The sequence below is a fragment of the Bipolaris maydis genome, assembly GCF_028858645.1.
Source record: "Bipolaris maydis strain C4 unplaced genomic scaffold PSV08scaffold_2, whole genome shotgun sequence".
Lineage (NCBI taxonomy): Eukaryota > Fungi > Ascomycota > Dothideomycetes > Pleosporales > Pleosporaceae > Bipolaris > Bipolaris maydis.
In genome coordinates this window covers 658,827-685,330 of record NW_027093858.1, presented here as the reverse complement: position 1 = coordinate 685,330, position 26,504 = coordinate 658,827, and the positions used below count along the sequence as shown (strand labels likewise).

The following is a 26,504-nucleotide window of genomic DNA, read 5'->3' as shown; positions in this document are numbered from 1 at the left end:
GAGGTGAAAAACTCGTGATCGCAGCGTCCTCCTGCGCATGCGCTCTGACATAATTAGCCGCCTGCGGGAAGCGATCCGGCGGGCCCTCCGGAAAAGTGCAGTAGGGCGTGGATCATCTTGTTGTCATGAATGTGTGGGTCACGCACGCCCACACGCCCTGTGAAGGACCTTGCTGACTGAATTATGTGGGTTTGTCAGCCTCTGCAGCCAATGGGCATGCTGCCTTGATCGCGGAAGTTCTCCGTATTATTGTAAATGCGTGGAAGGGCGCGTGCAAGGCATGCTGAGAAATTTCTTTGCAAAGAAAACGTCGGTGTCCAGGGGGGTGTCACGATGCTTGGCGGGTGTCATGGCGAAGATTCTGGGGGAGTGTCTGGGGAGTATAAAGGGGAGGGTGGGTACGGCAGGATGAAGGGCATCAACTCAGCAAAGCATACCAGAGCATCAAGTACAAGCCTCTACTACTACTTACCACTACTACTCTCATCAACTTCGAATACATCGAACCAACAACACCAACAATCACAATGCCTAACTTCCTCAACACCATTGCCAGCCGCGCAAAGGCTCACCACGAGAGCGTCAATGCCGCATGCAACACCTACTACACCGGCTCATCACCTGCCTCTCGAACAGCTTCACCTGAAGCTTCCCGCAGCTCTTCTGTTGCCGGTCCATCCGCACCCAAGAACCCTACCAACGCCGCCAAGGCCTGGAAAGCTATCAAGAAGCACCACCGCGAGATGAACGAGGCCTTCGCTGTCTACTACAGCCCCGGCAACTCTCCCTCCGCCTCCAGGAACTCATCTGCCGTCTCTAGCCCAAGGCAGAGTGCCGAAGCACCCAGGAACTCTAGCGTCAGCGAGGTCAAGGAGGCTGGCCCCAGGAACTACCAGAAGGCGTGGAAGGCTCTCAAGACCAGGGCTATCGAGCACCACAGGAGCGTCAACGCTGCCTACAACCAGACCTATGGACTGCACATGCGCCAATAGATGGGATGTAGAGAGGGGTTCTTGAAAAGAATTGGAGGTGGAAGTAATGGTTGACAGACGAAACGGAAACGGAAAACAAAAGTGCTTTTTGGGATAGCAATATACCACTGCGGGATTCGGTAGCTTGGGAGTTTTTTGATATTAGAAGAATCAGATCGGATGGATCTGAGTAATACACGAAGGATTTAATACCAATTGTTTTTGCAAAAGATGAAAGACTGAAACTTGGTGATATTTGAGTGGTGACATTATGACCGAGAGATTTTCTAGAGAATTGATGTTTGAACAGAAAAACGAGAGAATGAAGAGATCACCGAACACTTGTGGGTTTCTTTATTAGTGTGTGACATGATCAAAGGTCTGTGTTGATTTTGCTTTGCTGATTGAAGAGAGTGCGTTAGCGTTGACAACTTTGGGAGTCATCCATGCCTTAGATTGCTAGCATCTAGATGAGTCTTTTACAAAGGCTGTATCTGAATGCCGTGTTAGCATGGTGCGGGATTCTCGGTGAAAACATGATGACAACTAAGCAAATGGTGTGAGATGAGAGTGTTTTGTGGTGGTGCTCAAGCATGACAAGACGACAGGCGTGCATTTCCGAGACCTCGGAATCCCGTGGTGTTTCGACCAATCAACGACTCGTGCTTTCTAATTGTGCCCCGTGTCGGGATTTGCAGCGGATGACATAGCCTTGAACGAATTTGGTTATCATTCAGCTGCCAGTACTTTACCTTCAACTCACACGACAGGCGCACCCCATCTCCCTACGTCGCAGCGCATTTCCATCCACGGCCCTGCGATCATGTCACTACCTCGTACCACCGGAGCGCTTGTGCGCTCAAGTACATCCTTTCTACGATTCGCCGCGACCCCGTTTGCTCCCCGCAGATGCCCGCAATGCTCTCGGTCCTTCGCCTCATCGCTCCCCAGGCGCCAGTCAGCCAAGCGCCAGATGCAGACGGCGACCGCATACCACCCTTCGTCATTATATCCAGAGCCGCCACCACGCAACGTTGGCGTACCCGACACTTCAATTGCTGGTGGAGCTACCGAGGCAAAGAACACAACATTACCACAAACACCTTCGCACGACCGCAACGCAGCCTCCCAGGCCGAACAAACCACCGTCCGCATACCCGAAGGCGAAGCACAAAAGCCTCAGCAGGTCGCAAGCCCTAGCAAGCCACTTCGGCCGCGCCGATACAACTTTGGGCCTCGAAAGGCGACAATTAAGCTATCGCCTTCGGCTGTGGCGCACTTGCGCGAACTCCTCGAATTGCCAGAGCCCAAGCTCATCCGAATAGGCACAAAGGCAAAGGGCTGTTCGGGCTTGGCATATCACCTGGAGTATGTGGACAAGCCGAGCCCGCTGGACGAACAGGTTGAACAAGATGGCGTCAAGGTGTTGATTGACAATAAGGCGTTGTTGAACATTATTGGTAGTGAGATGGATTGGTTGGAGGACAAGCTCAACGAGCGGTTCATCTTCAAGAATCCAAACATCAGTGAGTTTGGTTTTGGCCACATCAAGGAACAAGCGCTAACAATTCAACAGCTGAGCAGTGCGGATGCGGAGAATCATTCAGTGTATCATGATACCCTTACGAGTTGTTTGTCATATTATAGAAGCATTACGGGCGTTGCATATCTGGCGTTACATACAGTCTACAATCCGAAGCATTATTTCTACGCTATACATATGAAGTCATTACAATTGCTCCCTTGCATCTACTTACAACGCAGTTTCACAACTTTCCAGGCTCGTAGTCTATGACCTTCACACCATTTACCACTTCGCCAGAGAGTTTTACAAAGTCTTGATGTGCTGGGTCCTTGTAGACGTAGTAGTCGCGATCTTCCTCACTCTCAAATTCTACAACAAATCCGTGGGTAAAGTTACCCTTGTGAGCGTAAGCAACTGAGTTTAAATTTGGAGCTGGCCTTGAGGGTGGACATACAGAGTGGCCTTCAGGGCTGTTGTTCTTTCCCCCAGAAAATGATTTAATGTACGGTTTTTGGGAGGTAGGATGGATGCATTTGTCCCTGAGAGCGAGCATCTGTTTGCATACCTATTGGCCGTTAGATTTGTAATCGCCAGTGTATATGCTGATGTTTAGTACTTCTGAAATCTGTTCTGAGGAAACAGTGGGCTTCCACTCAAAGAGAACAATATGAATTATCGTCATTTTAAATTTTCAGCGTTCACAAGTGCCTAAGTTTGAGTGAGGAGGCATCAATCACGACATGATATCACAACTGAGAGGGGCACAATCCCCACGGTGGATGGGGCCTCGGAGGTAAATGACCTCAGCGTTGCTAAGCTCCGGGCTGCCGCGTCTCGAGCCACCAACTGCGCAACCGCCGCACATCTCGTAGCCTCACCACCGGAGATGCAAAACATACGATAGCAACGCAAACGATGTCACGACCGCCATGAACTCTCGTAGAATTGATGCACATGAACCATCGCTTTTCTCCCACCTCATCTCCGAACCCAAGCGCAACCTCGCACCATCATGGCAGCCAACGCGCCTGTCCTTCCTGAACAGCTCATATACTTGATAATACGCTTTACAGCCTCCGTTCCAGACCTACCCCTCTCTATCCACACACCTCGTGTCATTGCGACCCTCTCGCTCAAGCAGATCATCCGCCAACACCTCCCACCCGAACATGCCTCGTCGCGATTACGCCTAATCTATGCGGGCAAAGTCCTCGCAGACAATGACCCGCTATCTCGATCGTTAAGGCTCCCGCCACCGCCGCCACCCCGCAGCAGTAGAGGCGGGGAAGCAACAGCAGGCAGCAGCAGTAGTAGTACCGGAGAGGGAAGCAAGAGCAAAGGCAAACAGCCGCTGAGAGAGACGCCCGCCGTACAATACGGCACGACGGAAATACCCTCCGAGGCAAAGAAGTACTACATACACTGTTCCCTCGGCGATGCGCTCTCTGCCTCCGAGCTCGCCACCGAAGCCACCCTCGCCCAGAACATAGAAATCAGTCTGAAATCACAGTATGACGCCTCGTCCTCTGAGCTCCGCCGCAAAGGCAGCGGGGCAGACTACAATGCGCGCAGACGCGGGTCTACTGCGACGACGGGGACGGCTGGTGGAACGGACGGCGGTGTGCCTCAAGCCCAGGGTTTCGATCGGCTGTTGAGTTCAGGCTTTACACCTGCGGAGGTAGCGAGTTTACGCTCGCATTTCACCACGAACCTTTCGTTTACACATACGCCTGATACGATGCCTACGCCGGCCCAGATCCGTGTGCTGGAAGATCGCTGGCTTGACTCATCGGCCAATGATCCCTCGGCTTCGTTGACGGCGCCGGGTGCTACGGGCGGTGAGACAGGATGGGGCGCGGGGTTTGCAGTGGAGGAGGGTGGACTGGACGATATGTTGTATGGGTATTTGACTGGCTTCTTTTTCCCACTCGGCAGCTTGGTGTGGGGCTTTCGCGAGGAGGGAGTATGGACGAGACGGAGACAAGTTGCTGTTGTTATGGGAGTGTTGATAAACGCTGTTTTTGGCTTCATGAGATGGGGCGCATGATGTTGGTCACTTGGTAATAGACATGGAGTTTACTGGGTAGGGTTTCCATATATTGTTGCTACCTGGATATCACTGCTCATCATTGTTGTTCATATGTCGTCATCAAATGCTCCGGCGAAAACGCCTCAGTTTGGCCAGTTCTCATGCCACGCTCCTACTCAACTCTTGCTGTTGTACTTGTCGTTGTTCTTCAAGCACTCACATCATCTACAGCTCAATAGTCTCCTTTGCGGGAGCACCCATGTAGCTCAAAGGTCCCCTCTTCACCATCAAAGTCATGACCTCATACAGAGTATCCTATATCAAGCAAGTTAGCCCGAGGCGCCCAAACATTTCACACACTCCACTTACCGCAGCAGCCATAGTCGTCAACTCGGCATTAGTATCGTACGCCGGCGCAACCTCAACGATATCCGCGCCAATGAGGTTAATACCCTCCAAGCCGCGAATAATCGTGCGCAGCTCACGCGTAGTCCAGCCACCCGTCTCGGGGGTACCAGTCGCAGGAGCAACTGTTTATCGTTAGCTTTTGCGCCAACTTCTCACCAACAAAACCAAAGAAAAGGAAATGAAGTGGAAGGGAAAAAAAACCTACAAGCAGGATCCAAAGTATCAATATCAATACTCAAATACACAGGCTTCTCCAGCCCAACCCTATCCTTAATCTTCTTGACAATACCGTCAATGCCAATCTTGTCAATCTCGCGCGCCTCGACAATCTCAAAGCCGCAGTATCCGTCGTTTTCGTAGTCGGAGGGACCCGACAGTGTGGTACGGATCCCGGCGTGGATGTTGGAGTCGTTGGCGAGCAGGCCTTCTTGGGCGGCGTGGAAGAAGTAGGTGCCGTGGTTGATGCTGGCTTGTTCGCTGGGCGAGCCGCCGAAGACTTTGGGGCGCCAGGTGTCACTGGGTTGGGTTTGTTAGTAGGGTTGTGAGATGGGTGGTATGTTATGGAGATGGTGGGAATGCGTACAGGTGGCTGTCAAAGTGGATGACGGTTATGGGACCGTATTCGCGGTGGACGGAGCGCAGCAGGGGGAGAGTGATGGTGTGGTCACCTCCCAGGGTGATCATACGGGGAAGTGTTTTGCCGTTCTTCGAGGGACCGGGCTTGTTGGCGTGGGTGTAGGGTGCCCGGCTCAGAAGGAGGTTGTGGCCTTGCTCGATTTGCTGAAGGGCATAGGCATTGTCGTATCTGGATATTGACCAGTCAGTAAGTTCTCATCCGTCTAACCTCCCTTGAATGGGTGATGTAATCAAGAGAATTGCTCTTACGATGTAACGGGAATATCGCCGCAGTCGATGATCTTGGCCCAGGAGTTGAATGGGTTCGCCTCGAGTGGCACATTGTAGCCGCCACTAAATCCAAGTTTGCGTGAGCCTTTGTGGGAGATGACAAAAGTAAGCTTGTGGTTGCTCAGAGGAAAACGTACTAGAGATTGAGACGGCGAGAACCTTGCCTGATGCCACTGGGGCCAAAGCGAGCTCCTGGGCGGTATGATGTGCCAGTGTCGAATGGAGCGCCTGCGTTTTGTGATTAGACAATCACATCTCTCTTTAAATAAATATGATCATACCAATGAACGCAATGTCATATTGCACGTTGCTGGAGAGACATGGGTGGTACTTGAGACGGCCGAATGTGGAAATGCCGGAGAAGACGGAGTCGGCCTATGTCAACATTAATTTTCCGTAGCAACATCATTCACAAGAATTAGATTTCTCACTTGTGTTCCGCCATCACCAGGAAGAGTGTTGTACCAAAGACTCTCATGTGGACCAGCCATTGGCTCTTGGTCGTGATTGCCATGCGCTGCTACCGCAGCCGCAAAGCTCAAGAGCGTGGGAGTGAACCTCATCTTGCAAAAGTTTGATCTAGCAATGGAGGGGAAAAACACAAGATTGTAGATGAAGGAATCGATCTAGGAGGAGCGCGAGGCTGTAGTAAATAGCCGTCATGAGTCTCGTATCCGTCATTATCAGCTACATTCTGACGAAGTCGTGTTAGGTAAATTGCCGTTACATGAGTAGGTGCTTGATCTATCCCTGTCCATGACGGCGATGTCGTCTGCAGCTATAGCACCTTACTGCCTTCAACAGGTTAGTATATCTTGGTGGTATCGGATCGTTGCTATCCGTCGATGTAACGAAGCGGCCGAAGCCAATTTTTTGTCCATACTCGGGGACCACAATGCCTTAGGCGTTAGTAGTCTTGATGAAAAGCTATCTGAGCCTCCTTTCACCTTTTTAAAGCATTCAGAGAATACCTTGATGGCTATACAGTGTCTTTTCCATCATCTCTGCATCACTTGAAGCTACTACGCTATCTCGCATCCAACGTTGTTGATCAATGTGGGGACCACCCCCGCCCTGTGCGATGACGGATGTCATGGTCAAGATACGGGGAATCGAGCCAGTAGCATCTGCCATGAGCAGTTCCGTAACGGCTATACTCAATGGTGAAAATCCGTTTGCACCAATCTTATCTGCAGCGGGACAGAATCCAGTCGTGCTGCACACTTATGCATGCAAAGCAGTTCCGGTGAGGTCATTACTTGCTTGATGAGGTGCCGATTCGACGTAAATCTCTTGCGTATTTTCTGCTTGTTACGCGGATTGGCTCGATAAGAAACGAAAGACCCGAGACGGTCCTATATTTCATGGTATTCGTCGTCTCCCTAGTCAATTGGGCGCCTAATGAGTGAAGCGGGGTTCCTTGTATTCCCTGAACTGCTTACTTGCGTCTAAATGTACAACGCATAGATTTAAACTACCGGGAGGCAATGCAAGGTGGGGGGCGGGTAATGCAGCAGAAAGTGCGGAGGTAATGAGGAGTGAGGTTGAATCGTGGAGACAAGGGTCCAGATACCAATTGCACTAACGTCACTCGCTTAATGTTTTTGGTAATTTTTCGTCAACTCTTGCATTGGCGTCTCCGAGTTGCCTATCAAGCTCCATACATCGAATGTCTAAGAAGCGTTGCTAATACTCTTCCATCATCATGGCTGTCGCCAGCAGGTTTGACTCCGCAAAGCAGCTATCTATGCACTGGCGTTGCCTCATCGGGAGGAACACCCAGCTCGGCCCTGTCATCCGCATCCATCCTTTCAAAAGCCTTCTTGACCTGGTAATCCCAGTTGCTCCAAGCAACAATCGCCCACTCAGCAAACCCGACAAGGTACAGGGCAATACATTGCCCGACCCATAAGCCCGCGAGACCCCAGCCGTGGAATGCAAGCCAGATGCCCAGTGGCAAAGCACCGCAATAGTAGCTGACAATATTCACGGTAGCTCCAATGTGCTGCCGGCCCATACCTCGGAGTGCCCCACCGCAGCTTCCATTCAATCCGTCCGCGATCTGGAACAATGCAACATACGGCATCACCTTGGCTGTGAGCTTGACCACATCTTGATCATCATTGAAGATCTTAGCGTAAAAGTCCTTGACACCCATGAGCACGGCCAATACGAGCGCACCAAGTACCATGCTCAGGACAGCGGCAGTGTTTGCAGCCCTGGCGGCACCTTTCGCATTCCGTGCCCCAAGGAGATTGCCAACTCGTGACGAGGTGGCAACACCTACCCCAAAAGGAATGGTGTTCATGACCTGGTCCGTAGTCATGATAACGCTTTGCGCGGCGAGCGGTATGGTACCAAGCTTGCCTGCAACGAGCGCGACGATCTCGAACGCCCACCATTCCGTACCGACATGTATGACTCCAAGGAAGGCCAGGCGTGAAAAGACCCATAGGTTCTGAAGGCATTTTCGGTCCCACCCACCCCAGCATTGCCATCCGTCTATGAAGCGTGCATACGCAAGCAGCAGGAAGAAGGACGCCCAGTATGCAATGCCAGTCGCAAATGGCGCGCCAAGTAAGCCCATCTTGAAAGTGTACACGAACAAGTAGTTGAGTATGGCACTGAGAGGTGACGTTATGAGAAGGACGTATGTTCCAGGTCTCATGATTTCTGTCTATGTGAGCATGACGCATCATTTGGCACTGTATTAATCGAAGACCTACCTTGAGCCTGCATGTACTTCTTTAGTGCCTCGAAATAGATATAGCCAACACCACCAGGCGCCAGGACAGAGAGAAACTTTGCCGAGTCGCGCGCAATATAATCTTCCTGACCGAGTGCTTTGAAGAGTGGTTCAGAGCAGAACCAGACAATAGCAATTGGGATGTAGAATAACAATAGTACCAAGAAGGAGCGCTGGAGAATGATTCCAAGGTCATGGCGATTCTTGCTTCCCGTAAAGCTAGCGGATGCCAACGTATCGATTGCTGTTGTTCCACCAAGAGCAACAAGCCAGCCGGTAGCCATGGCGAACATGTATGAGAATGCAGCTGTGGCCAATGCTTCTGGTGATAAGCGTCCGACGATAAGAACAGAGACTGTCTGTAATGAGTTTTGCAATGCGTATGCTACGACCACGGGTAATGATCCTTTGAGCAGTATCCAGAATTCGTGGAGAATAAGTTGGAAAGAAGTCGCGGTTTCATCGTCAAGCTCATGAGTTTCGCCCGTAGACCACTCCTCGTGCTGTGAGTTGGGAAGAAGCGATGTCCTCTCGTCTGGCTGGCCATCCGTGTGATCCGGCGCTTTGAGAAAGCTCGGTATCCATGACCGAGATTTCTTTACTCCGGAGTCCATAATTAGAGAATAAATTGAAGTGAGAAAATGATACCGTTGTGTCCGGAAGAAGAATATCTCAAGGCGACCGGCAACGAGCTATGTATGTAGAAGAAACCCCAATGTCTTGGCCTAGATATACGGCAAGGCACGAAGAGGCAAAAAAAAAAAGGGCCAACGTTGCTGCACATAATACCTTTGACCTTACCTATGTGGATTATGCTCAGATGGAGCGGTACGGACAAGAGAGAAGAGAAAAAAAATTCCGAAAATAACCTAGATAGCCACTAAACCGGTGTAGTTGCGCGAATTTTACCTACTACAAAGAGGTAATGCAATGTAGCTAGTCACGAATGAAGCTGCCGTACATGCCGGCTCTAATCTGGACTGACGTCGATTACATCGGGCTTATGGGTAAAGCGGGACAGTGCACAGCTGTAACCTTATCGCCTTGCATGCTCTCGTATTCCTTGACTAAGACCCTTCGGTAAGCTTTGATGTGGGCAAAGGTAAAAAAAAATTGGCCAGTATGCGGATCCGGACAAGTGTGATATGTGGAGCTGGAGTGGGCAACAAGAAAACCCGTTGGTAAAGTACCCGATGTCTTGGGTTCGATTTGAGAACGTCTGCATTGACCAACTTTTATTTTGCTTTCCGACTATCTATGACGTGAATACGATGTGGAACATACACTATGATGGCGTTACTGGGTTTAACTGGAGCGTTGTGGTCGATCAGCGTGGCCGGGAGTACCAGGAGAGACCCCTGCCGGAAGAGTGTACGTAGCTCAAGATTTAGCGAGCGTACCATGCACGTGACGGACCGTCACGTTTTCCCCATACCCGCAAACGCTAATGAACTCGATGGACAAACTCGTGTTTCCCTAATTAGGTGGCGGTATGAGCATGGTTTCGTGAACAATCACCTAAATAGTAACCAGCTGGGATCAAGAGGGCGGAGCCAGGGCTGTACCAAGGGTGCACGATGTGCAGATGAAATCAACTCAACCTAGGTATCCTTGCCTACAGGGAGTGGATGGAAGCTGCCGGCATTAACAAGCTTTTTAAACACGCGCATTGCTTAAAGTTTATATCTTTTTTTGGTCGAACGTCAAGGTGAAACCAAGACACACTCCTGTTTGGTTGAAGCACCGACCATATACGTACCATCAACTTGCGCGCGAGAGAATGCGTGTGTGAAAAGCCAAGACACGTTCAAGATATCGCGATTCGATTGAAATATGATGGTAGTAGTAGAAATGTGATTCAGCCAGAGTCGTGACGATATGGATTCGTCAAGGCTGGAACTACGTTAAACATTCATCATTACACTATACACAAATGCAGATCCAGCCGCCTTACCCCTTTTTTGTGGAATAAGACCCCAGGTGCCATAGCGCCAAACAGCCATTGAGGTAAAGAAGAAAAAAAAAGAACGCAAACAGGGTATAGAACGTTACAAATGACAACAAGGAGACGTAGACTAATGCTTCTCAGCATATGCCGCAGCGACCAGGATGTCAATGCCGCTGGCCAACGTGCAAGTGTTCCCATCGCTGCTATCTCCCTGCCAGCGACCAGGAATAACGCCACCATCTACCTTTCCTGCGCTTCGCGCAGCATTGGCGTTGATCAAGAAGAATTGCTTGACTTCTTTTCGTGGCTTGTACTGGTATAGTGTCAACAGGCCTCGTGCGAAAGCGCCTTTGAACTGTGATGCGACTGGGTCCAGAGCTCCGGAGACGGGTTCCGTGAGGATACCGCTGGGATCGGTAAGGTGTTTTGATACAGCGTTAAAGATGTCGTACGCACGATCGACGAGGCTACTATCGGACTTTGCGCGCGAAAGCTCAGAAAGACCGGCTAGGATGACGCCCTGGTTATAGGTGAAGGTTGTCCCGCCGTTGTTCTTGCAGGTGGCCGGGTCGATTCCATCATTGATCAGTCCATCCGAGTTAATAAGGCCGGAATTGCTGAACCACTCCCACTCTCTATCAGCCCAGTTGAGGTAATCCAATCTCTCTTGGCCGCTGCAGCGATTTGCAAGGTGCGCAGCTACGGCGAGGAAAAGTTCGTTGGCGATGGCAGCGATATAATTACGGTCCTCTGACCACCATATTCCGCCACCACAGGGCGTGTTCCAACCGCTGGTCATATCTTGGAAAATAAATTTGGCGCTATCAAGATACTTCTTGTCTCCAGTCAGGTCGTAAGAGGCGATCCAGGCCATGGCCCACCAGCCCATATCGTCATAGAACTTGTTTGTCCACTGCTTCGCACCGTGTTGCTCGGGCGATTTGGCGTAGGTGTTTGCGACAATGTTTGCCGCAACGTCTTTGAAATCTGGATCTTCTATGCCAAACTGAGCTATAGACTCAAGAATGTTGCCTGACTGCCACCAAAAGTCGTCCCTGAGTTTCGTGAGCAATAGAAGATGGTATGAGGAGGTGGGGTGTTGCTTACCAGAGACCAGTATTGAAATTGTACCAGGTCTTCTGCAATGTCTGGATGGAAGCAATAGCATCGTCTGTGAAGTCGGCGAAAGTAAAACTAAAGAAAGCGACAGGCAACAAGAGTACTTGAAGGTACTTCATGGTAGTGAACGAATGTAATGTAAATGAATGTGGTGGATGCGGCAATTCTTTGTGTAGGGTGTCCTAATTCATAAGTAGTCGACAACGAACGAAGATGAGCCCCTCGATGTTTGATGTTTCTAAACAAGGCAATGCCAGAAACAGAAGCAACAACAGCCTGTGACTGGTCGGCAAGTATACCAAGTAAACGAATGTGAGGTGAGTCCTTGGACCGAAAGCGCAAGCTATGTACATGAGGTATATGTATTTAGGCCAAACCCACTTTGCAAAGGACCTAGACCACCCATTTTCTTTGTCGCTGCATAGACGTATCCTTGTGCTCGGCACGGCATGAACTATTGTTAGCAGTTGTGGCACAACCAACATGGCATGGCGAGTCAATGTATGTGTTTGACGGCATACGAAGAAAGCCATTGTACAGCGGCAAGTAAGATTAGGGATGTCGGAGCTTGGTCGACATAGACCCTTGTGGTAGGCGATGAAGCGATAGCTGTCTAGGAAAAGTGCGATGTGGGTCCCATCTGAAACACGGAGGATAGCCGCTGAGTGGGATGTTGCGTGGGATAAGTTTTGCTCAGAAATCTGATTGGCTACAAGTTCAAAATTCTACGCGACTAATTAGCACGATAAGGGGCGCCCCGTTGTGGCTCGTGAGGGTGCAAAAGAAGTAACAGCAGGTTTTGTCCGCCTCAGACGCGCGAGAGCATGTAGGGCGGTAACCTTTTGGTGATAAGCACTGCAGGACGAGAAGTCGTGCAGTGTGAGGTTCCCTCATGGTGTGCTAGAGGCTAACGAAGATGTCCGAGTCTGTTCAACGGAGCGACATGACCAGTGGGTGTTGGTGTTGCTCAGCAAAGGCGTCGCGGCTGGAGTGCAACAAAGCCAACTCTCGACCATGGTGGATGCGGTTACATGTATGCGCCGCTGCAAATGAAGCGGTTTTTGCCATGTGCAGCGAGAAATGAGCAAGGAACGCTTGGGGGATGGGCAACAGCGGTTTGCAGCCTGACAAGACGGCTGAAGGCATTGCAGGCCGTGTGGTGGTCGAAATGGGTATCCAGTGTGGCGCGACGAGCCAGGCGATTGGGTGCAATACAGGCTATGGGACGAAATAGGGTACCGAGATGAAAAGTGGAATCTTTGCAACACAAGTCAAACTTGATTTCGCAGAGGGGCACGGCGGCGACGGGAGTAGCAATGATTGCCTGAGGCGGACAAAGGTGGGCCGAGTACGGACGGGGCTTTATGTAGGGGGGTGATGGGTGATTGCAGAGGCAGGTTGTCCAAGGAGCATAGCGATAGTGCATGTGCATGTGCATGCTGATAGGTGTAGGTGTAGTGTCTGCATCTGGACATACTGTTGGCTGTCGCTGTGGACTGCATGTGATGGGATGACGAAGGTCACGTGATGCGCGCCCCGTTCGTGACACTGCTACTACGTCAGCGGGGCCTTTGTTTTACCCCACCACGCACAGCGGGCAACGGTTTGTGGACCCTTTTCCGCGGCGGACAACGATTTGCAGTGAATCCGTCCTATTAGATGGGGCATGGCGTAGAGGAAGGGCACATGTTTGTCTTGTGGCGGGGAGGCCAGAACCGGCATCTTCACAGGCGCGTGCCCGATGACGCGAATGCCATGGACGGACGCGAGAATGCCATCGACCAAGCCAAGCAGACACGCCAATCTACCAATCGAGGCGGCGTGTGGCGCCTGCAAACTGGTCTCCATCCCCGTCGAGCGTGCAGCCATGTTGGCCGTCGGGTGTGGCTTGTGGGAAGAAAGAGGAAGGCTCCATCCATCTCACCCACCTTTTTCTCGCCTGCAGCGACTGCTGCCACTGCTGCCACTGCTGCGACTCCCGCTCGATTATGGGTGACGTACGCATGTCGTAGCCAGCCTCGGTGCCTGCCACCTGCCACCTGCCTATAAAGCACCACCATTGCAGTCCTTTGAACCGTCTCTCATCACTCTCACACACAACTCAACTACTACAACTTCCAACCACATACCAACAGCAACATGTCTGACTCCATGCGCAAGGGACTCGGCGAGCAGGCCTCCGAGAAGCGTAAGATGCCTCACTCTGACTGTGCCTTGGGTCGAGTATACTGACAGCCTTGCAGTCCAGCCCGACTCCACCAAGTCCAACACTGAGAAGGCATCCGAGTCTCTCAGCGGAGCCGGTGACCGCCTTGCTGGCTCCGTGCAGCCTGGTATGCACCTGACGCCCCGAGTACCCTCCATCCAAACATGAACACTAACCGTCGCAACAGAGGGCCAGAAGTCTGCTGGACAGAAGCTCGGCGACATGACCCGCTCCGGCCACGACGACGCCTCCAACAAGAGCTCCGGCGTCATGCAGCAAGCTCAGGAGGGTTTGAGCAACGCTGGCCAGGCCATCTCCGACACCTTCTCTGGCGGACAGAAGAAGTAAACTGCTTCTCGCCCACGCTCTTCACGACACGACCCCGGGAATGAGGGTCGATGATACGTTGCGATAGGTGCAACATGACTGTAGCTTAGAAGCCACACATATTATACCCCAACACCTAATCGAATCAAACAATGTCCTGAATAACTCTTCTCTGATGTGGTGCTTGAATGACTGCTTGCCTGTAGTGTGTTTGTCTCCAGTGAGTCCATGATTTGTTTGCTTGCCCATTTCGGTTGTGCATAGTCCTCCCGGGCCCTAGAGTACAACACGCCTCGCCAAGGGTAATGTGGTTGACCAATGGAATGGTGAATGGTATGATTTCAATCTACAGGTCCTCGTCTTCCACCTCCTCCATCTGCACGTGCCTGAGTGTGTTCTCTGCTGTGCGGGCCTCGTTTGATATGCCCTGCATTTGCCCTTTCGCTTCAGCCGCCATCATTGTGTACTCTGCCTCTTGCACTGCTGCTTCTGCCGCCTTTTCGGCCATCTGCCCAGCACTCATAGACTGTAGCTTCATAAACGCCTCAAGCTCTTCGTCCACCTCGGGCCCAATGTTTCCACTAGCCTCGGCTCCTGCTTTGCTCTGCTCCTTCATATACCCCTCGTCCTTTAGCTTGTCAAACTCGTCGGGCTCTAGCAACCGACCCTCGCCCTTTGCCAACTTCAACTTCTGCGCGACAGCCGCAGGCATGAACTTTGTCGCTTCTTTCCGCAAATCACGCACTTGAGGTGCAGCTTCGTACACAATCGTCGGTTTCTTGGGCTCTTGCGGCGCTTCATCGGCCTGCGAAGCGCGCGCTTGGTACTTTCGCGGGATCGGCGGTGGCGTATCGCGAGGCATGGGAATGTGCTTGACATCGTCGTCGGTATCGCTGCTATCCTCGTCCTTTCGCTGCCCGTTTCGCGTTCGCTTGCCCAAAACACCTCCGCCTCGGCTCTCTCGGTCGCCTCCTCGACTTCGGTCGTCGTTGTCGAATCGTCGCTCTGGCTTGAATACTGGGGCTTTGTCACCGAGCGCTGCGCGCGCCTTGTTTACCGCTGCAAGGTCCTTCTCTAGCTCCTGTAGTCGCTGCTTCTCATGTGGCCGTATCGACCCATTCTGCTCGAGTTCCTTGAGACCGTCGATGTCTCGCTGTATGCGATGTGGATTCCGCCGCGCGAGTTTCTCGTTGCGCTGCGCCTGGAGGTTGGCTTTTTGCTTGCGGAGCTGTTTCTGCTTCTCTGCCTTTTTGGCTTCCTGAACGGGGTTGTAGTTCTTTTCTTTTGCCATTGCGACGGACTGAGCGCGGGATTTGGTGTGGATTAAAAAAAGACAATGTGCGTGTTGACGTTACCCAGGGAAATGGAGAATACGGGGACTGACGTAAGGTCCGTGCTCCTGAGCCGCGGCGCGTCTTGAGTCGCCTGCCATAGTAGTATCGCGACCGACTTTTGTCGCAATTATGTTTGCTTGTCTCTTCACTACCATATCAGCGTTTCAACATAATGTTTGTCCCGCGAGCGCTCAGGCTCAAGGGCGTTCGTGAGAAGCCGCGACCAAACACTTCTAATCCGTCAGTGAAGAATGCTGAGACCGATCGCGATGAAGCCCTGGTCAAGGCTATGCAAAATACAAGGACGACCTCGCTCACTCCTCAACCAGAAGAACAGGTTGAACAAAAAGCTACCAAGCCTGGTCCTAGGTTCACTGTCAAACCAGTCACCCCTGAGTACATTGCTCAACTTGCTGCTGGTATAGAACTCATCTTTACCGACTATGCGCACCAAGAAGAGGAGCGAGCAAAGTGGCTTCGGGATCGATACCGGACAGTAGATGGCGAAGAACATTGTAGGCTTCGCTGAGCTATGGATCTTTGCAGAGCTAATCCAATACCCAGACATACATCTGACAGCCATTCTCGAGCATCCCAATATATCCTCGTTAAAACCCGAAGCCTCCCAAGTCCTCCTCCAACAAGCGCTCCGAGATCACCCCTCTAAAATACTTCAAGTATCAAACAATGGTTATCATATCCGTCGCAAACCCTCTTCGTATCCACCCAAATATCTGCCTCATAATTCGTTCGAAATAGTTGACGATGATGGTTTGGCGTTCTGGGACCAGCGCACTATTTATGTTGAACCGCACATCCGCAACATGTGTCAAACGCCTGCTAAAGTAGCTCAGTGGCTCACAGAGCATGGTCAGTTGCGGCCAAAATGGCTGCCTGTACAAGCCGTACATACACTATGGAACAGTTGCGCTTTCGTAGCTCTCAGTGGCAATGTAATGCACGAAGACGTCTGGCAAAAGTGGAGAGAAGCAGACAAGCCTGAGAACTGGAAGGTCATGACCAAGGTCGAGCATACAAAACGCACAGCCGAATATGTCGCATTGCTTGAGAAGCAGAATCCCAGGGGCATGCGCAAGACTAAAATCGATGATAGTGAGCTCCCGCCAATTGCGCGGCCAGCAGTACTTCCCCTGGCAGTAAAAGCTGCCCAGGAGAATGCTGGCAATGACAGTCAGCAAGGCAAAAAGAAGCGGAAGAGGCGAAAGCCGAACAAGTCTGCTCTTAACACAGGAGATGCAGACGCTGACGAAGCAGGTAATGAGCCAAATGCTAAGCGCAGAGGTTGAAGCAATCGCCAAAGCACTATACCGAGCAAATGTGAACAAGTATCGCACCTAAGAGTGCGCAAGGATCAACCTATTTGCCCGAACAGTCTACTCGAGTCATCGTCACAAGCATATGCCGGACAGCCTCGGTTTAGCGGGCTCTACATAGTTATAGTAGTCGTTTACTAACCTCCAACCTACTACCCCGCTTTCTCGGCCGCATTGACATCAAAGGCTTGCCCCAACCCCATCAGGCCGTTAGTTGATAAAGTGAATCGATGTGAAGCGTGGGAGGTTAAAGGTGACAAGGGAGAGCGATGCTGGCGTTACCAAGCTATTCTTAGTCCCCCAAAAAGCAAATCCAGACTCCCAGTACACTGTTGTTCTTTTTGCACTGCGATAAAATACATTTCTCTATCCTCCAGTGCCACTCTCGTCCAGAACCAATCGCTCGAGCAAAATGACGACCATTGCAGAAAGAACAGACCAGGGCATCATCTATCGAGCTTCAATAGAATACCCGATTCCGGATCTCGATATCCTTTCTCTTTTATTCGGTACGTCATCTTACCCCCTTCCCCCCTCCACAAGCCCATCACCTATGTAAAAACAACTTGGAAATATACACAAACATGCAACAACTACTAAACATACAATTGCTCATGTAGATTCGGGCATCGGGCTAGCAAAACCAGATACGCCCATTCACATTTCAGCTGCAGATCCAAGCTTGGTGCTGACGACATCGCGGGCTCGCATCTTGACGGAAGAGACGTCTGCAGCGCTACGCAAGCACTTTAGCATTGGGGTGAATGGAGCGGGGAAGGATGTGTGTTCGGTGATTTCGACAGGGCATTATTTGCTTCCTGCGCTTGCGTACGGCGTTATTGGCGCTGGAGGTGTGTTCTCTGCTGCGTCTGCGGCAAGTACGGCTGGTGAGCTGTGCAAGCAGCTTCAAGGTGCTGTGTCTAGGATTCTTGTTGCTGTTGAGGGGACGAGGGATGTTGCTATCGGGGCTGCTGAGGCGGCGGGTTGGGGGAGGAATGGAGGGGGTAGAGTGCTGGTTATGAGTGAAGGGAGAGATTGGGGTTTGAGGGTTGTGCAGGAAAATGGGAGATTAGGTGAGAATTTGATTGATGAGGGAGATAGGTTGGCTTGGAAGCGGATTACCGATCCGCGGGGGCTGGAGGATAGCCTTACTGTGCTGATTTATAGCTCTGGGACTACTGGGCTGCCAAAAGGTAAGAGAGAAGAACACTCCAAGAGGTTTACATGCGTGCTGACCCTTGGTGTTAGGCGTCAAGATGTCTCATCTAAACTTGGTAGCCGAGACTGTAACGACAGGTAACCTGACCAAGTCATGGATTTCAAAGAAGCGACCGGACTTTGAATATAGAACAGTTGCTCATTTGCCCGTTTCACACATCGCCGGCATCCAGGGTTACCTCCTTAACGCATTCTACATGGGCGGCACTGTTTACTGGATGCCAAAGTTCGACTTTACTCAGTTCCTCGAATGCAACAGGAGATTCCGCATCACTTTCTTCTTCACTGTGCCGCCCATCTTCCTGCTCATTGCAAAGTCGGCCCAGGTGACAGACCAGTTCCAGACTCTGGAGCTTGTTGTCAGCGGCGCTGCACCACTGGGCAAGGACTTGCAGTATGCAGCTAGTCAAAAGCTAGGTGGACCAGATTGCTTCATCGACCAGACGTGGGGGCTATCCGAAACGACAGGAAGTGCAACAATCATGCCAGCGGGCATGCATGACGACACTGGGTCCGTAGGCCCTCTAGTGCCGAATATGCTTGCCCGTCTTGTCGATGACGACGGCCGAGATGTCGAGCCAGGAAAGCCAGGAGAGATTCTTATCAAAGGGCCGGTGGTGTTCAAAGGATACTACAAGAACGATGCTGCTACCGAGGAATCTTTTACAGACGACTGGTTTCGCACTGGCGACATTGCAGAGTTTCGCAACGGACTGTTTTATATTGTGGACCGTAAGAAGGAACTGATCAAGTACAAGGGCTTACAGGTTGCTCCTGCAGAACTGGAGGCTGTATTAGTGAGCCACCCATACATTCTGGATGCGGCAGTTATCGGGGTCGAGGCTGATGACGGGCATAATGAGGTCCCTAGAGCGTATGTTGTCGCTGCTAAGGGCAGTGAGAAGATGAGTGCGCGCGATGTTGAGGAGTATGTGAAGAAAAATGTGGCAGGATACAAGCAACTGAGGGGTGGCGTGGTGTTCGTGGATGAGGTACCTAAGAGTCCCAGTGGAAAGATTCTTAGGAAAGATTTAAGGCTTTTAGCGAAGCGTGAGAAGGGCGCAAGGTTGTGAGCTGTAGACTTGAAGAAATAGAGGTACGAAGGAATGACTTCAACTGTAGAGCTGATACGTGCGGAACAAATCACACTGTTCCTGATTTAGAAGTCAGGGCAATCGCATTGTTGACACTTACCCCGCAGAAAAAAGCACTGAAGGAGAAAGACACTTTACGCGCCAACAAATACATGTGTCTTGCCTGGATTCCGGATTATGTCCCGGTACGGTTTACCCTCAGTGTACACGTGTCTTGTTAGCGATATATCTAGGGGCGGGCCACGACAGACCTGGCGTAGACTTCCAGTCGTCTTACGAGCATACGCACGTGTTTTCTTTTTCGGGACCAGCCGCACAGCCTCGGTTTATGACATCACCACGAACAGTCACAAACCAACTCTTGGGGGTTCCCCTGACACTGGATCCAACTTCCTGTCCACATCCATCAGAACCATGTCTCGCATAGCGGTAATTTTTGTCAGGACTCTATTGCAGAGATGTGTCTAATATGCCTTGCAGAAGCAAAACGAGCAGATTCGCCAGATTCTCGCTTCCGTAGAAAATGGCACTCAGCGGATTGACGAAATGGCAAAAATTAGAGGGTGGTTTCGTCCAAAAGATGGAAGTGGGGCTTATTCGGCCGTGCAAGACTATCTTAACGAGAGAATCGACTTGAGCGAAACGGCATCGCTCTTGTTCGGGCCTATTGATGAGAAGATCAACTCTTCCCACCTAGACGACGTAGACTTCATGGACCTTTGGTATAGCATCATTCACTCAGCACGACGCTTGTCATGCCGTGAAAATGCAGAGTCTCACAACCACGACAAACTAGTTGACTTGATCAAGGCGTTCAAAGAGCACTCTATACCAAACAACGAAATCTACAACTACCTCTACAGCGAAATGACGGACTTCGGAATGGCCTGTCGCGAAGCCTACAACGACGCTCCAGTTGCTCACGACGGCTTCTTCGACCAAGAGGTGGAAGCATGGGCAAACATGAACTTCTTCTATGCTCGCGTAACGCAAAAGGGGTTGCAGGATCTCTGGATATATGCCATCTACTCGATGCGAGCCGCACTTGAAACACCCCTCGTTGACGACCCCTCTGCGACGGCCAATCAGCAATACGACGCATACGTCCCCGCTGCCGCCGCTTGGATCTTCGGAAATGGACGTCAACTCTTCCGCTTAGAAAGGGACCTTACACCTGCCGATCCCAAGCAAGGTAACCCCGCACGAGGCGGGGAACTGTGGAAAAGGAGGGCCGAGTTTAGCAAAGACCGATGGGCGCTGTGGAAGGAGAGATTTGCTGCGGTCGGGAAGATGGACGGCGTGGCGGAAAAGACCAGGATTGCCGCGAGAGATGCGGTCGAGAGCATGGAAAGGAGCGAGACTTACGAGCCCATGCCAAGGTAGTGCATGGCTTTTGTCCGTATGTCATGATGTATTCTCTTCGGCAGATTCGCATGTATGCGCAGTTGACGGGGGTCTTATCAAGAACTGTGATGTTCCTTGCGGAAAGATGTATCCGCGTGCACGATCATTATGGTGGTAGTAGTAGTAGTAGCAGTAGTAGCAGTAGTAGAGAGGTGAGAATAGTGACATGCTTGAGTATGGATGAATATCAAAAGGAGCGCCACGGTCCCTACTTTAGCCATCTCTTCCCTTGTTGGGCGACATCGCATACCTTCATCCGACGCTCTTCACCGTCTCCACCACATCATGTTCACGATGCTCTCCATCATGTCAAATAGATGGCGGGCCTGGTGGTGCTCTAGGACCACTCTTGCAACAAAGCACTTGCAACTACTTGAATCAGTTAGGCCAGCAACGGTCTCATTGTCGCAGTCACGGCTCAAGTTCGGATCGAGGGCGACAGATCCCATCGCACACTAAGTAGCGCCGGCCCGAGCGCCACTGGCAACCAAACCTCAACAAGCCTAACGGGACGGAGCGATCGCCCTTTTCGAGTTCTTTGCCACGCGGTGCCGCCCTGTAATCTAGTTTTTTTCTCTTTGCTGGCACAGGTTGATGGCGCCTCCAAGACGGGAACCCAGACCCTTGGTAACCAGAAAGAAGCGTTTGCCGGCCCTGCCTAGCTGCGGAAGGAAAATTTCGAAAGTGTGAAATGTTGAGTTTCCTGCGCCGGGCAGCCTGAATTGCCATTAATGTGGGACCGCAAAGCCTCGTAGGTATTGAGGCGTGTTTGAGTAGCCGGTGACTTGGAGAAAAAACCCACAAGGCAGAAAGATACTTCATACACCTAGCGAGAGGCTGAGTCGCTGATGATGCAGGTCTGGCGAATCCGGCAAATGTCCCCTTATGGCGAAGAGATTGTGAGTGGTCATCGCTAGGTACAAGGGTCAGTGGGCCATTGAGTTAGTCGGGGGCGGGTGACAGTTAGCTAGACGAACGGGCGAGCATTAGGGGGTTTGGCCAGGTGCGGACGTTAGGACTTGGTCGAGACAAGACTTTTAGCACTCGGTATGTCCAGGCCCTGCACATGTTCCATGCTATAAAGTAAACGGAGACTGCAGCCTGCATAGCAAGCAAAACGATCATCCGGAACTACGATTGATCATCGAAAGCACATCTGCACATCACTTTCTTCTTTAGGGAACCCTCAACTGGCATATTACACACCTACTCATCCCCAGAAAACTCAAATTCCCTTTGATCGACAAAAGATCCGCCTTCTTGCGCCTTCTATATTTCCAATTCACACACTGCCAACCATGCATTTCCTCTCCACCATCGTCAGCATCGCCTCTCTGACGGCTCTTGTATCCGCACAACCAGGCCCCGGCCCAGCACCAGGACCAGCACCACCCGTTGTCCAAATGAACAACACAAACGGCATTGGCAGCATGCCTGCCCAGCGCTTCGTCATCTCCGCCGACCAAGCCCAAACCGTCATCAAAGCCGCCGTCGCAAACGCCACTGCGCTCCAGATCCCAGAAAACATTGCCATTGTCGACCCGGCAGGCATGCTCGTCGCCTTCCACCGCATGGACAACGCATACCTCGGCTCCATCGATATCAGCCAGAAGAAGGCTCGCACTGCTGTTCTCTTCAACGGCCTTACCAGCGGAGACCTCTACGCTGCCGTTCAGCCTGGCGGCCCGCTTTACAGCGCCGAGAACAGCAACGGAGGTCTTATTGTCTTTGGAGGCGGTCTTCCCATTTACCTTAATGGAAGGCTGATTGGCGGTGTCGGTGTTAGCGGTGGAAGTGTCGAGCAAGATCTCAGTGCTGCGTTTGCGGGTGTTGAGGGGCTTGGTGCTTCATCCAAGGCTTAAAAGGGTGGGATTGGGATGAAAAGCACTTTTTTTTTTGAAAAAAAACTCTTCTTGTATTCTTTTGGAGAAGTTGTTTGGGGGAGATATTATGGGGCGATTTGGGAAAAAGAGCCCTCTTTCGTAAGGTCGAATATAGACTTTTGGGACATGATTGTTGTTGTGTTATGCTATAATAGAAGGGCCGAAAAAAGGACCCGCTTGTAATTGGTAATACTGAGGATCAATGTACTTGGTTGAGAATGAGCAGTGTTCCGATATCTTACTTGCTGTGTACCCTTAAGAAATATACTTGATTCGTATGTTGCAAGCAGGCCTTCTGGTCTCTTTCTCACATCTAGAAATTAATTTGGGCTCTCTAGGATATCTTCCCACTCCTGACATCTGGGTACTTGAACAAGATTGGCTTTGAAGCTTTTGAAGCCCCAAACATGGTGGTGAATAAGGGGAAAGAAAGCTTGTCAACATAGTCGAATCGATGGTGTTGCTACCGCGATGCCGTATCTCGGGAAAGGCTGACAGCAAGCTAGCGATTCATGTTCTTGACACATGACATGTAGTGTGCGGCTGTGGCGGGAAAGAACTCGTAGCTCGCAAAAGATCCGGATACCGGTATTAGGATAGGCAGGATAGCGGAATCATGAAATTTGACTAGGATTTCTGGGGCTTGCGATGCTGTGTTGCATCTTCTTGGGAATATAGCACTTTGGGCGCAGCGGGGATGCGCACGTGTTTGTAAGCCCTGCCAAGTAGACTCAGTTAGTTTACGATCGCGGGAATTCTATCCATACTCTGGAGCCAGTTAAATGCTTGATATGAAAGTGATGCTGTGACATTCAAGCCCAAGGACCTCGGCGGTAGGCGATTAGTACGTAAGGCTCGCTTACGTATCCTAGTGTACCATTCGCCTCACATTCTGCCGTCTAGCACTCGGCCTGGACAAAAATAGGTAATGTGTACCAGAGCCAAAAGTACGTATAGTGATGTCATAAGCTCCCGGCTATGTATACTCAAGTACGTTAGTTGGACTGATAATCTGCGCAGAGCAGAAGCTATACTGATGCAGGCGATTCGAATGTAAATCCTAATACCTGCTTGAGACCGGCTCCCAGTCTTCAGTTGGGATAAACATTTCATAGAAATAGCAGAATAGGTGAATCTGGTCAATGTGCTGTCCGCTCAAAAAGTAAAGGAGCTCACTGTTGCAGTTGCGTGACTCATCAGCAATCAGCTCGGCATGGAAGTCTCTACGTCACAGCAACAACCAACGAGTCTTCTTAGCAGGCCGACCCTGCTAATCTCTACATAGTTTTCGCCAATCCGAAAGGATTAATTTAGCCTCTCAAAGCCTACGTGAAACGTGAGTATGCCAGAGCAGCTGTTGTATCGCTCAATCAGTTCCCGGATAGGGCTGTCATTAGCGGTGAGGGTCGAGACCTCACCATTCGTTTTGTGTACTTGATATTCACCGCTTCCAATCCAGGGTTGCCCAGTCAAAATAACTTATCCAACCATGCCACTCTGATCCTCTGACCATTCCCGTGATCGTTTCTTACCAGTACCGCAAGTTGCAAATCCAATATTCCAGCGAACAACGCACTCACAATCATGAAACAACCAAAAAAGAAAGCGCGTCGTCGCAACGAGTGGAAAAATGCAGTCATGAGTAAAGTAGGTCTGATGACCCGGCGATTGCCAATCAGAAATGCTACAAAGGATGCGAAGACAGCTGTTACTGCTGCAGGTGTGGTACTAGCCGGACCAATCGTGTCGTTTCTCCCACTTGGCCCCTACACCGCCATCCTATCGTTACTAGCCACGTCCATTGCGAGCAGTCACTTGAAACACAAGGTCATTGGTGGCGTCATTGGTTTTTTGTATGCAGGCGGGCTCCATGGGTTCGAGGGACAATTGCTGGCGCTGTTGAGCTACTTTAGCTTTACTTCTGCCTTCGGTAAGCCTATTTGTATCGGCATCGTCTTACTCGCATCCTAACAGGAGAGTAGACAAGCTTTCTGGAACAATTCATGCCATGTACAAGGAGTCCGCCTTCACAATTGGATTTTCTCGACCTGAATCAACACAGTTATTTCTTTTTGTTCTCTCCGAGCTCCTCGAGCTTCCTTGGGCTATACCGGTAGTCGTCCGCACAGTTTGCACCAATGTGTCGCTGCTGGCTTCTCAATCATATGCAACAATTTCGAGCACAAAACCGTCATTCGATACATCGAAACCACCCTTGAGATTGCTCATTCAGACACTGAGCAACCTGTACACCATGGATAAATTTGCGGATGACGATGTGGAGAGCCTGAACTCGAGCCAAGACATCCATAACAGCATACCTTCAAACATCGACCCAAGTCCCTCGCCGGAAATTCCAAGCTATCAATTTTCGTCAGAGGAGTGGTCAGAGGAGCGAGACGTGGACGAAGATACATGTGATGACGGACTTTGGAAAGGCGGTTCCTTAAATGACGAAGAAAGGCGCACTCAAGCACTATTTGATGAGCTGAATCACCTGATCGATGAATGCGACGGGCTGAATAGTGCTCAGTGGAATGAAGTCATCGAGTTATTGAATGAAAATCAGGGCTTTGACCTTGACGGAGGAGAGTGTATGGTTTCGGCGCATTTTGAGGATTGGGCACAGCGGGATGCAGAGATAGAGTTGTCAGTTTTATACCCCAACATTTGATTGAATAGTTTGAAACGTTTGCAAAAATCAATATCTTCCACAATGCAAAGGAAATGATTACCGCCTGCAGTGCGGCTGCACATGTGATGACAGTATTGTGGACAAGCCACAGTGGCGGTGCGCCAAGGCCCTAACCGCTTCCGGACTAGATGGCTCGCTCGCCCACAGGTCCCAACTCCAATATTGCACACAATTCGCGACCGACGACAACCCCACGACTAACACACAGGTATCACGCCAACACCGCCAATATGCGTACCTACGACGATTCCTTCAGCGGTCAAAAGATCTACCCGGGCAAGGTGCGTTACAATGCCGCTCCCGTGTCCCGCCGTCCGCCGCCGCCGCCAGAGGTCGACATTTCGCCATCGCGCCGCAACAAAGCGAACACCTGGCGGAGGGGGATGATGGGGATACCATAATGGGTCGGGCATTGGCTGATGGCATATACAGGGCAAGCTTTACATCCGTGGTGACAGCAAGATCTTCCGCTTCCAGAACGGCAAGAGCGAGTCCCTTTTCCTCCAGCGCAAGAACCCTCGCAAGATTCACTGGACCACTCTCTACCGAAGGGCGCACAAGAAGGGTATCTCTGAGGTTAGTCGCCGCCGATTTTCATATGCATGTTCGATATTGGGACGTGTATTTGGGAAAGCAGTCAAAGATGACATCAGTCCAAACTGCGGAAGATGTACAGGGGATCACAGGGAGCATTACCGGTGTTGATGTTGTCGTGCTGTCCTTTCTGTCCCTCAACAGTCTATGCAACGCCACCATATGATTGCAACCTATGCTAACCGCCGTCACCACAACAGGAAGTCGCCAAGAAGCGTACCCGCCGCACAGTCAAGCACCAGCGTGCCATCGTCGGTGCCTCCCTCGATGTGATCAAGGAGCGCCGCAGCCAACGTCCCGAGGCCCGTGCCGCTGCTCGCAGCGCCGCTGTCAAGGAGGGCAAGGAGAAGAAGGCCGCCGCCGAGTCAGCGAAGAAGGCTGAGAAGGCCAAGAACGCTGCTGCGTCCGCACGAGGCAACGCCGCCAAGGTCAGCAAGCAGGGTGCCAAGGGTGCCGCACCAAAGGTGCAGGCAAGGACTCGTTAAGCTAAAGCGGGGAATTGGTACGGCGTGCATAGTCTGGGTTATGGCTGGTTTTTCGGAATGACTCGGTGTTTCCCTTTACTCTCTGAATCTCTGTTTCCGATAAACCGCGGAAAAATGGAATGAATGGAAATGGCACTCTTCATGGCTGACCTGTTTTGCTTCTGGAATCGGTGTTTTTCTACTGCCGGACACTGTCCCATTCATATATTGAAGCGTCTGGGCGCCGTAGGGCAAATACAAATACCATGTCCTTACGACATACGAATGCTGCCAACACG

At 51.2% G+C, this 26,504-nt stretch overlaps 15 protein-coding genes across 15 annotated transcripts; 9 read left to right on the top strand and 6 right to left on the bottom strand.

Annotated features, from left to right (window-relative positions):
* The first annotated feature begins 492 nt into the window (after positions 1-492).
* PSV08DRAFT_263523 (uncharacterized protein) lies at positions 493-1,184 on the top strand. The gene has a single exon (XM_014229421.2). It carries the CDS (start codon positions 528-530, stop codon positions 990-992), a length of 465 nt encoding a protein of 154 aa, XP_014084896.1. The 5' UTR covers positions 493-527; the 3' UTR covers positions 993-1,184.
* A 543-nt stretch (positions 1,185-1,727) lies between these two features.
* On the top strand, positions 1,728-2,722 carry PSV08DRAFT_194486 (uncharacterized protein). The gene is made up of 2 exons (XM_014229422.2): positions 1,728-2,497; positions 2,548-2,722. Exons 1-2 carry the CDS (start codon positions 1,795-1,797, stop codon positions 2,586-2,588), a joined length of 744 nt encoding a protein of 247 aa, XP_014084897.1. The 5' UTR covers positions 1,728-1,794; the 3' UTR covers positions 2,589-2,722.
* PSV08DRAFT_263506 (uncharacterized protein) lies at positions 2,687-3,232 on the bottom strand. The gene is made up of 3 exons (XM_014229423.1): positions 3,113-3,232; positions 2,951-3,061; positions 2,687-2,893 (listed from the first exon to the last, which is right to left on the bottom strand). Exons 1-3 carry the CDS (start codon positions 3,176-3,178, stop codon positions 2,738-2,740), a joined length of 333 nt encoding a protein of 110 aa, XP_014084898.1. The 5' UTR covers positions 3,179-3,232; the 3' UTR covers positions 2,687-2,737.
* Positions 3,233-3,508: 276 nt separating this feature from the next.
* PSV08DRAFT_215215 (DUF2407 C-terminal domain-containing protein) lies at positions 3,509-4,831 on the top strand (the record flags this gene model as incomplete). The annotated part of the gene is made up of 1 exon (XM_014229424.2): positions 3,509-4,831. One exon carries the CDS (start codon positions 3,509-3,511, stop codon positions 4,541-4,543), a length of 1,035 nt encoding a protein of 344 aa, XP_014084899.1. The 3' UTR covers positions 4,544-4,831.
* PSV08DRAFT_383782 (arginase family-domain-containing protein) lies at positions 4,745-6,402 on the bottom strand (the record flags this gene model as incomplete). Its single annotated transcript, XM_014229425.2, has 8 exons — positions 4,745-4,840; positions 4,895-5,055; positions 5,139-5,449; positions 5,517-5,738; positions 5,819-5,902; positions 5,977-6,067; positions 6,121-6,214; positions 6,271-6,402. 8 exons carry the CDS (start codon positions 6,400-6,402, stop codon positions 4,751-4,753), a joined length of 1,185 nt encoding a protein of 394 aa, XP_014084900.1. The 3' UTR covers positions 4,745-4,750.
* Positions 6,403-7,474: 1,072 nt separating this feature from the next.
* Positions 7,475-9,238, bottom strand: PSV08DRAFT_23363 (mate-domain-containing protein). The gene is made up of 2 exons (XM_014229426.2): positions 8,566-9,238; positions 7,475-8,512 (listed from the first exon to the last, which is right to left on the bottom strand). The coding sequence occupies exons 1-2, from the start codon at positions 9,197-9,199 to the stop codon at positions 7,581-7,583; spliced, it is 1,566 nt and encodes a 521-aa protein (XP_014084901.1). The 5' UTR covers positions 9,200-9,238; the 3' UTR covers positions 7,475-7,580.
* Positions 9,239-10,422: 1,184 nt separating this feature from the next.
* Positions 10,423-12,184, bottom strand: PSV08DRAFT_358716 (glycoside hydrolase). The gene is made up of 2 exons (XM_014229427.2): positions 11,641-12,184; positions 10,423-11,588 (listed from the first exon to the last, which is right to left on the bottom strand). Exons 1-2 carry the CDS (start codon positions 11,769-11,771, stop codon positions 10,661-10,663), a joined length of 1,059 nt encoding a protein of 352 aa, XP_014084902.1. The 5' UTR covers positions 11,772-12,184; the 3' UTR covers positions 10,423-10,660.
* PSV08DRAFT_263478 (uncharacterized protein) lies at positions 11,467-12,184 on the bottom strand. Its single transcript, XM_066092491.1, has 2 exons — positions 11,641-12,184; positions 11,467-11,588 (listed from the first exon to the last, which is right to left on the bottom strand). Exon 1 carries the CDS (start codon positions 12,135-12,137, stop codon positions 11,835-11,837), a length of 303 nt encoding a protein of 100 aa, XP_065949728.1. The 5' UTR covers positions 12,138-12,184; the 3' UTR covers positions 11,467-11,588; positions 11,641-11,834.
* A 1,551-nt stretch (positions 12,185-13,735) lies between these two features.
* Positions 13,736-14,347, top strand: PSV08DRAFT_358715 (heat shock protein 9/12-domain-containing protein). The gene is made up of 3 exons (XM_014229429.2): positions 13,736-13,840; positions 13,896-13,985; positions 14,046-14,347. The coding sequence occupies exons 1-3, from the start codon at positions 13,792-13,794 to the stop codon at positions 14,204-14,206; spliced, it is 300 nt and encodes a 99-aa protein (XP_014084904.1). The 5' UTR covers positions 13,736-13,791; the 3' UTR covers positions 14,207-14,347.
* A 183-nt stretch (positions 14,348-14,530) lies between these two features.
* PSV08DRAFT_23355 (WW domain binding protein 11-domain-containing protein) lies at positions 14,531-15,504 on the bottom strand (the record flags this gene model as incomplete). The annotated part of the gene is made up of 1 exon (XM_014229430.2): positions 14,531-15,504. The coding sequence occupies exon 1, from the start codon at positions 15,474-15,476 to the stop codon at positions 14,532-14,534; it is 945 nt and encodes a 314-aa protein (XP_014084905.1). The 5' UTR covers positions 15,477-15,504.
* Positions 15,505-15,630: 126 nt separating this feature from the next.
* PSV08DRAFT_263458 (uncharacterized protein) lies at positions 15,631-17,179 on the top strand. Its single transcript, XM_014229431.2, has 2 exons — positions 15,631-16,034; positions 16,084-17,179. The coding sequence occupies exons 1-2, from the start codon at positions 15,692-15,694 to the stop codon at positions 16,824-16,826; spliced, it is 1,086 nt and encodes a 361-aa protein (XP_014084906.1). The 5' UTR covers positions 15,631-15,691; the 3' UTR covers positions 16,827-17,179.
* An 86-nt stretch (positions 17,180-17,265) lies between these two features.
* PSV08DRAFT_215201 (uncharacterized protein) lies at positions 17,266-19,144 on the top strand (the record flags this gene model as incomplete). Its single annotated transcript, XM_014229432.1, has 3 exons — positions 17,266-17,362; positions 17,474-18,046; positions 18,102-19,144. 3 exons carry the CDS (start codon positions 17,266-17,268, stop codon positions 19,142-19,144), a joined length of 1,713 nt encoding a protein of 570 aa, XP_014084907.1.
* Positions 19,145-19,423: 279 nt separating this feature from the next.
* PSV08DRAFT_358711 (uncharacterized protein) lies at positions 19,424-20,785 on the top strand. Its single transcript, XM_014229433.1, has 2 exons — positions 19,424-19,594; positions 19,646-20,785. The coding sequence occupies exons 1-2, from the start codon at positions 19,580-19,582 to the stop codon at positions 20,546-20,548; spliced, it is 918 nt and encodes a 305-aa protein (XP_014084908.1). The 5' UTR covers positions 19,424-19,579; the 3' UTR covers positions 20,549-20,785.
* Positions 20,786-22,110: 1,325 nt separating this feature from the next.
* On the top strand, positions 22,111-22,502 carry PSV08DRAFT_263445 (uncharacterized protein). Its single transcript, XM_014229435.1, has one exon. The coding sequence runs from the start codon at positions 22,120-22,122 to the stop codon at positions 22,429-22,431; it is 312 nt and encodes a 103-aa protein (XP_014084910.1). The 5' UTR covers positions 22,111-22,119; the 3' UTR covers positions 22,432-22,502.
* A 1,534-nt stretch (positions 22,503-24,036) lies between these two features.
* On the top strand, positions 24,037-26,500 carry PSV08DRAFT_398638 (60S ribosomal protein eL24; the record flags this gene model as incomplete). The annotated part of the gene is made up of 5 exons (XM_014229437.2): positions 24,037-24,305; positions 24,388-25,101; positions 25,356-25,428; positions 25,580-25,723; positions 25,942-26,500. The coding sequence occupies 5 exons, from the start codon at positions 24,037-24,039 to the stop codon at positions 26,224-26,226; spliced, it is 1,485 nt and encodes a 494-aa protein (XP_014084912.2). The 3' UTR covers positions 26,227-26,500.
* Between the last annotated feature and the right edge of the window lie 4 nt (positions 26,501-26,504).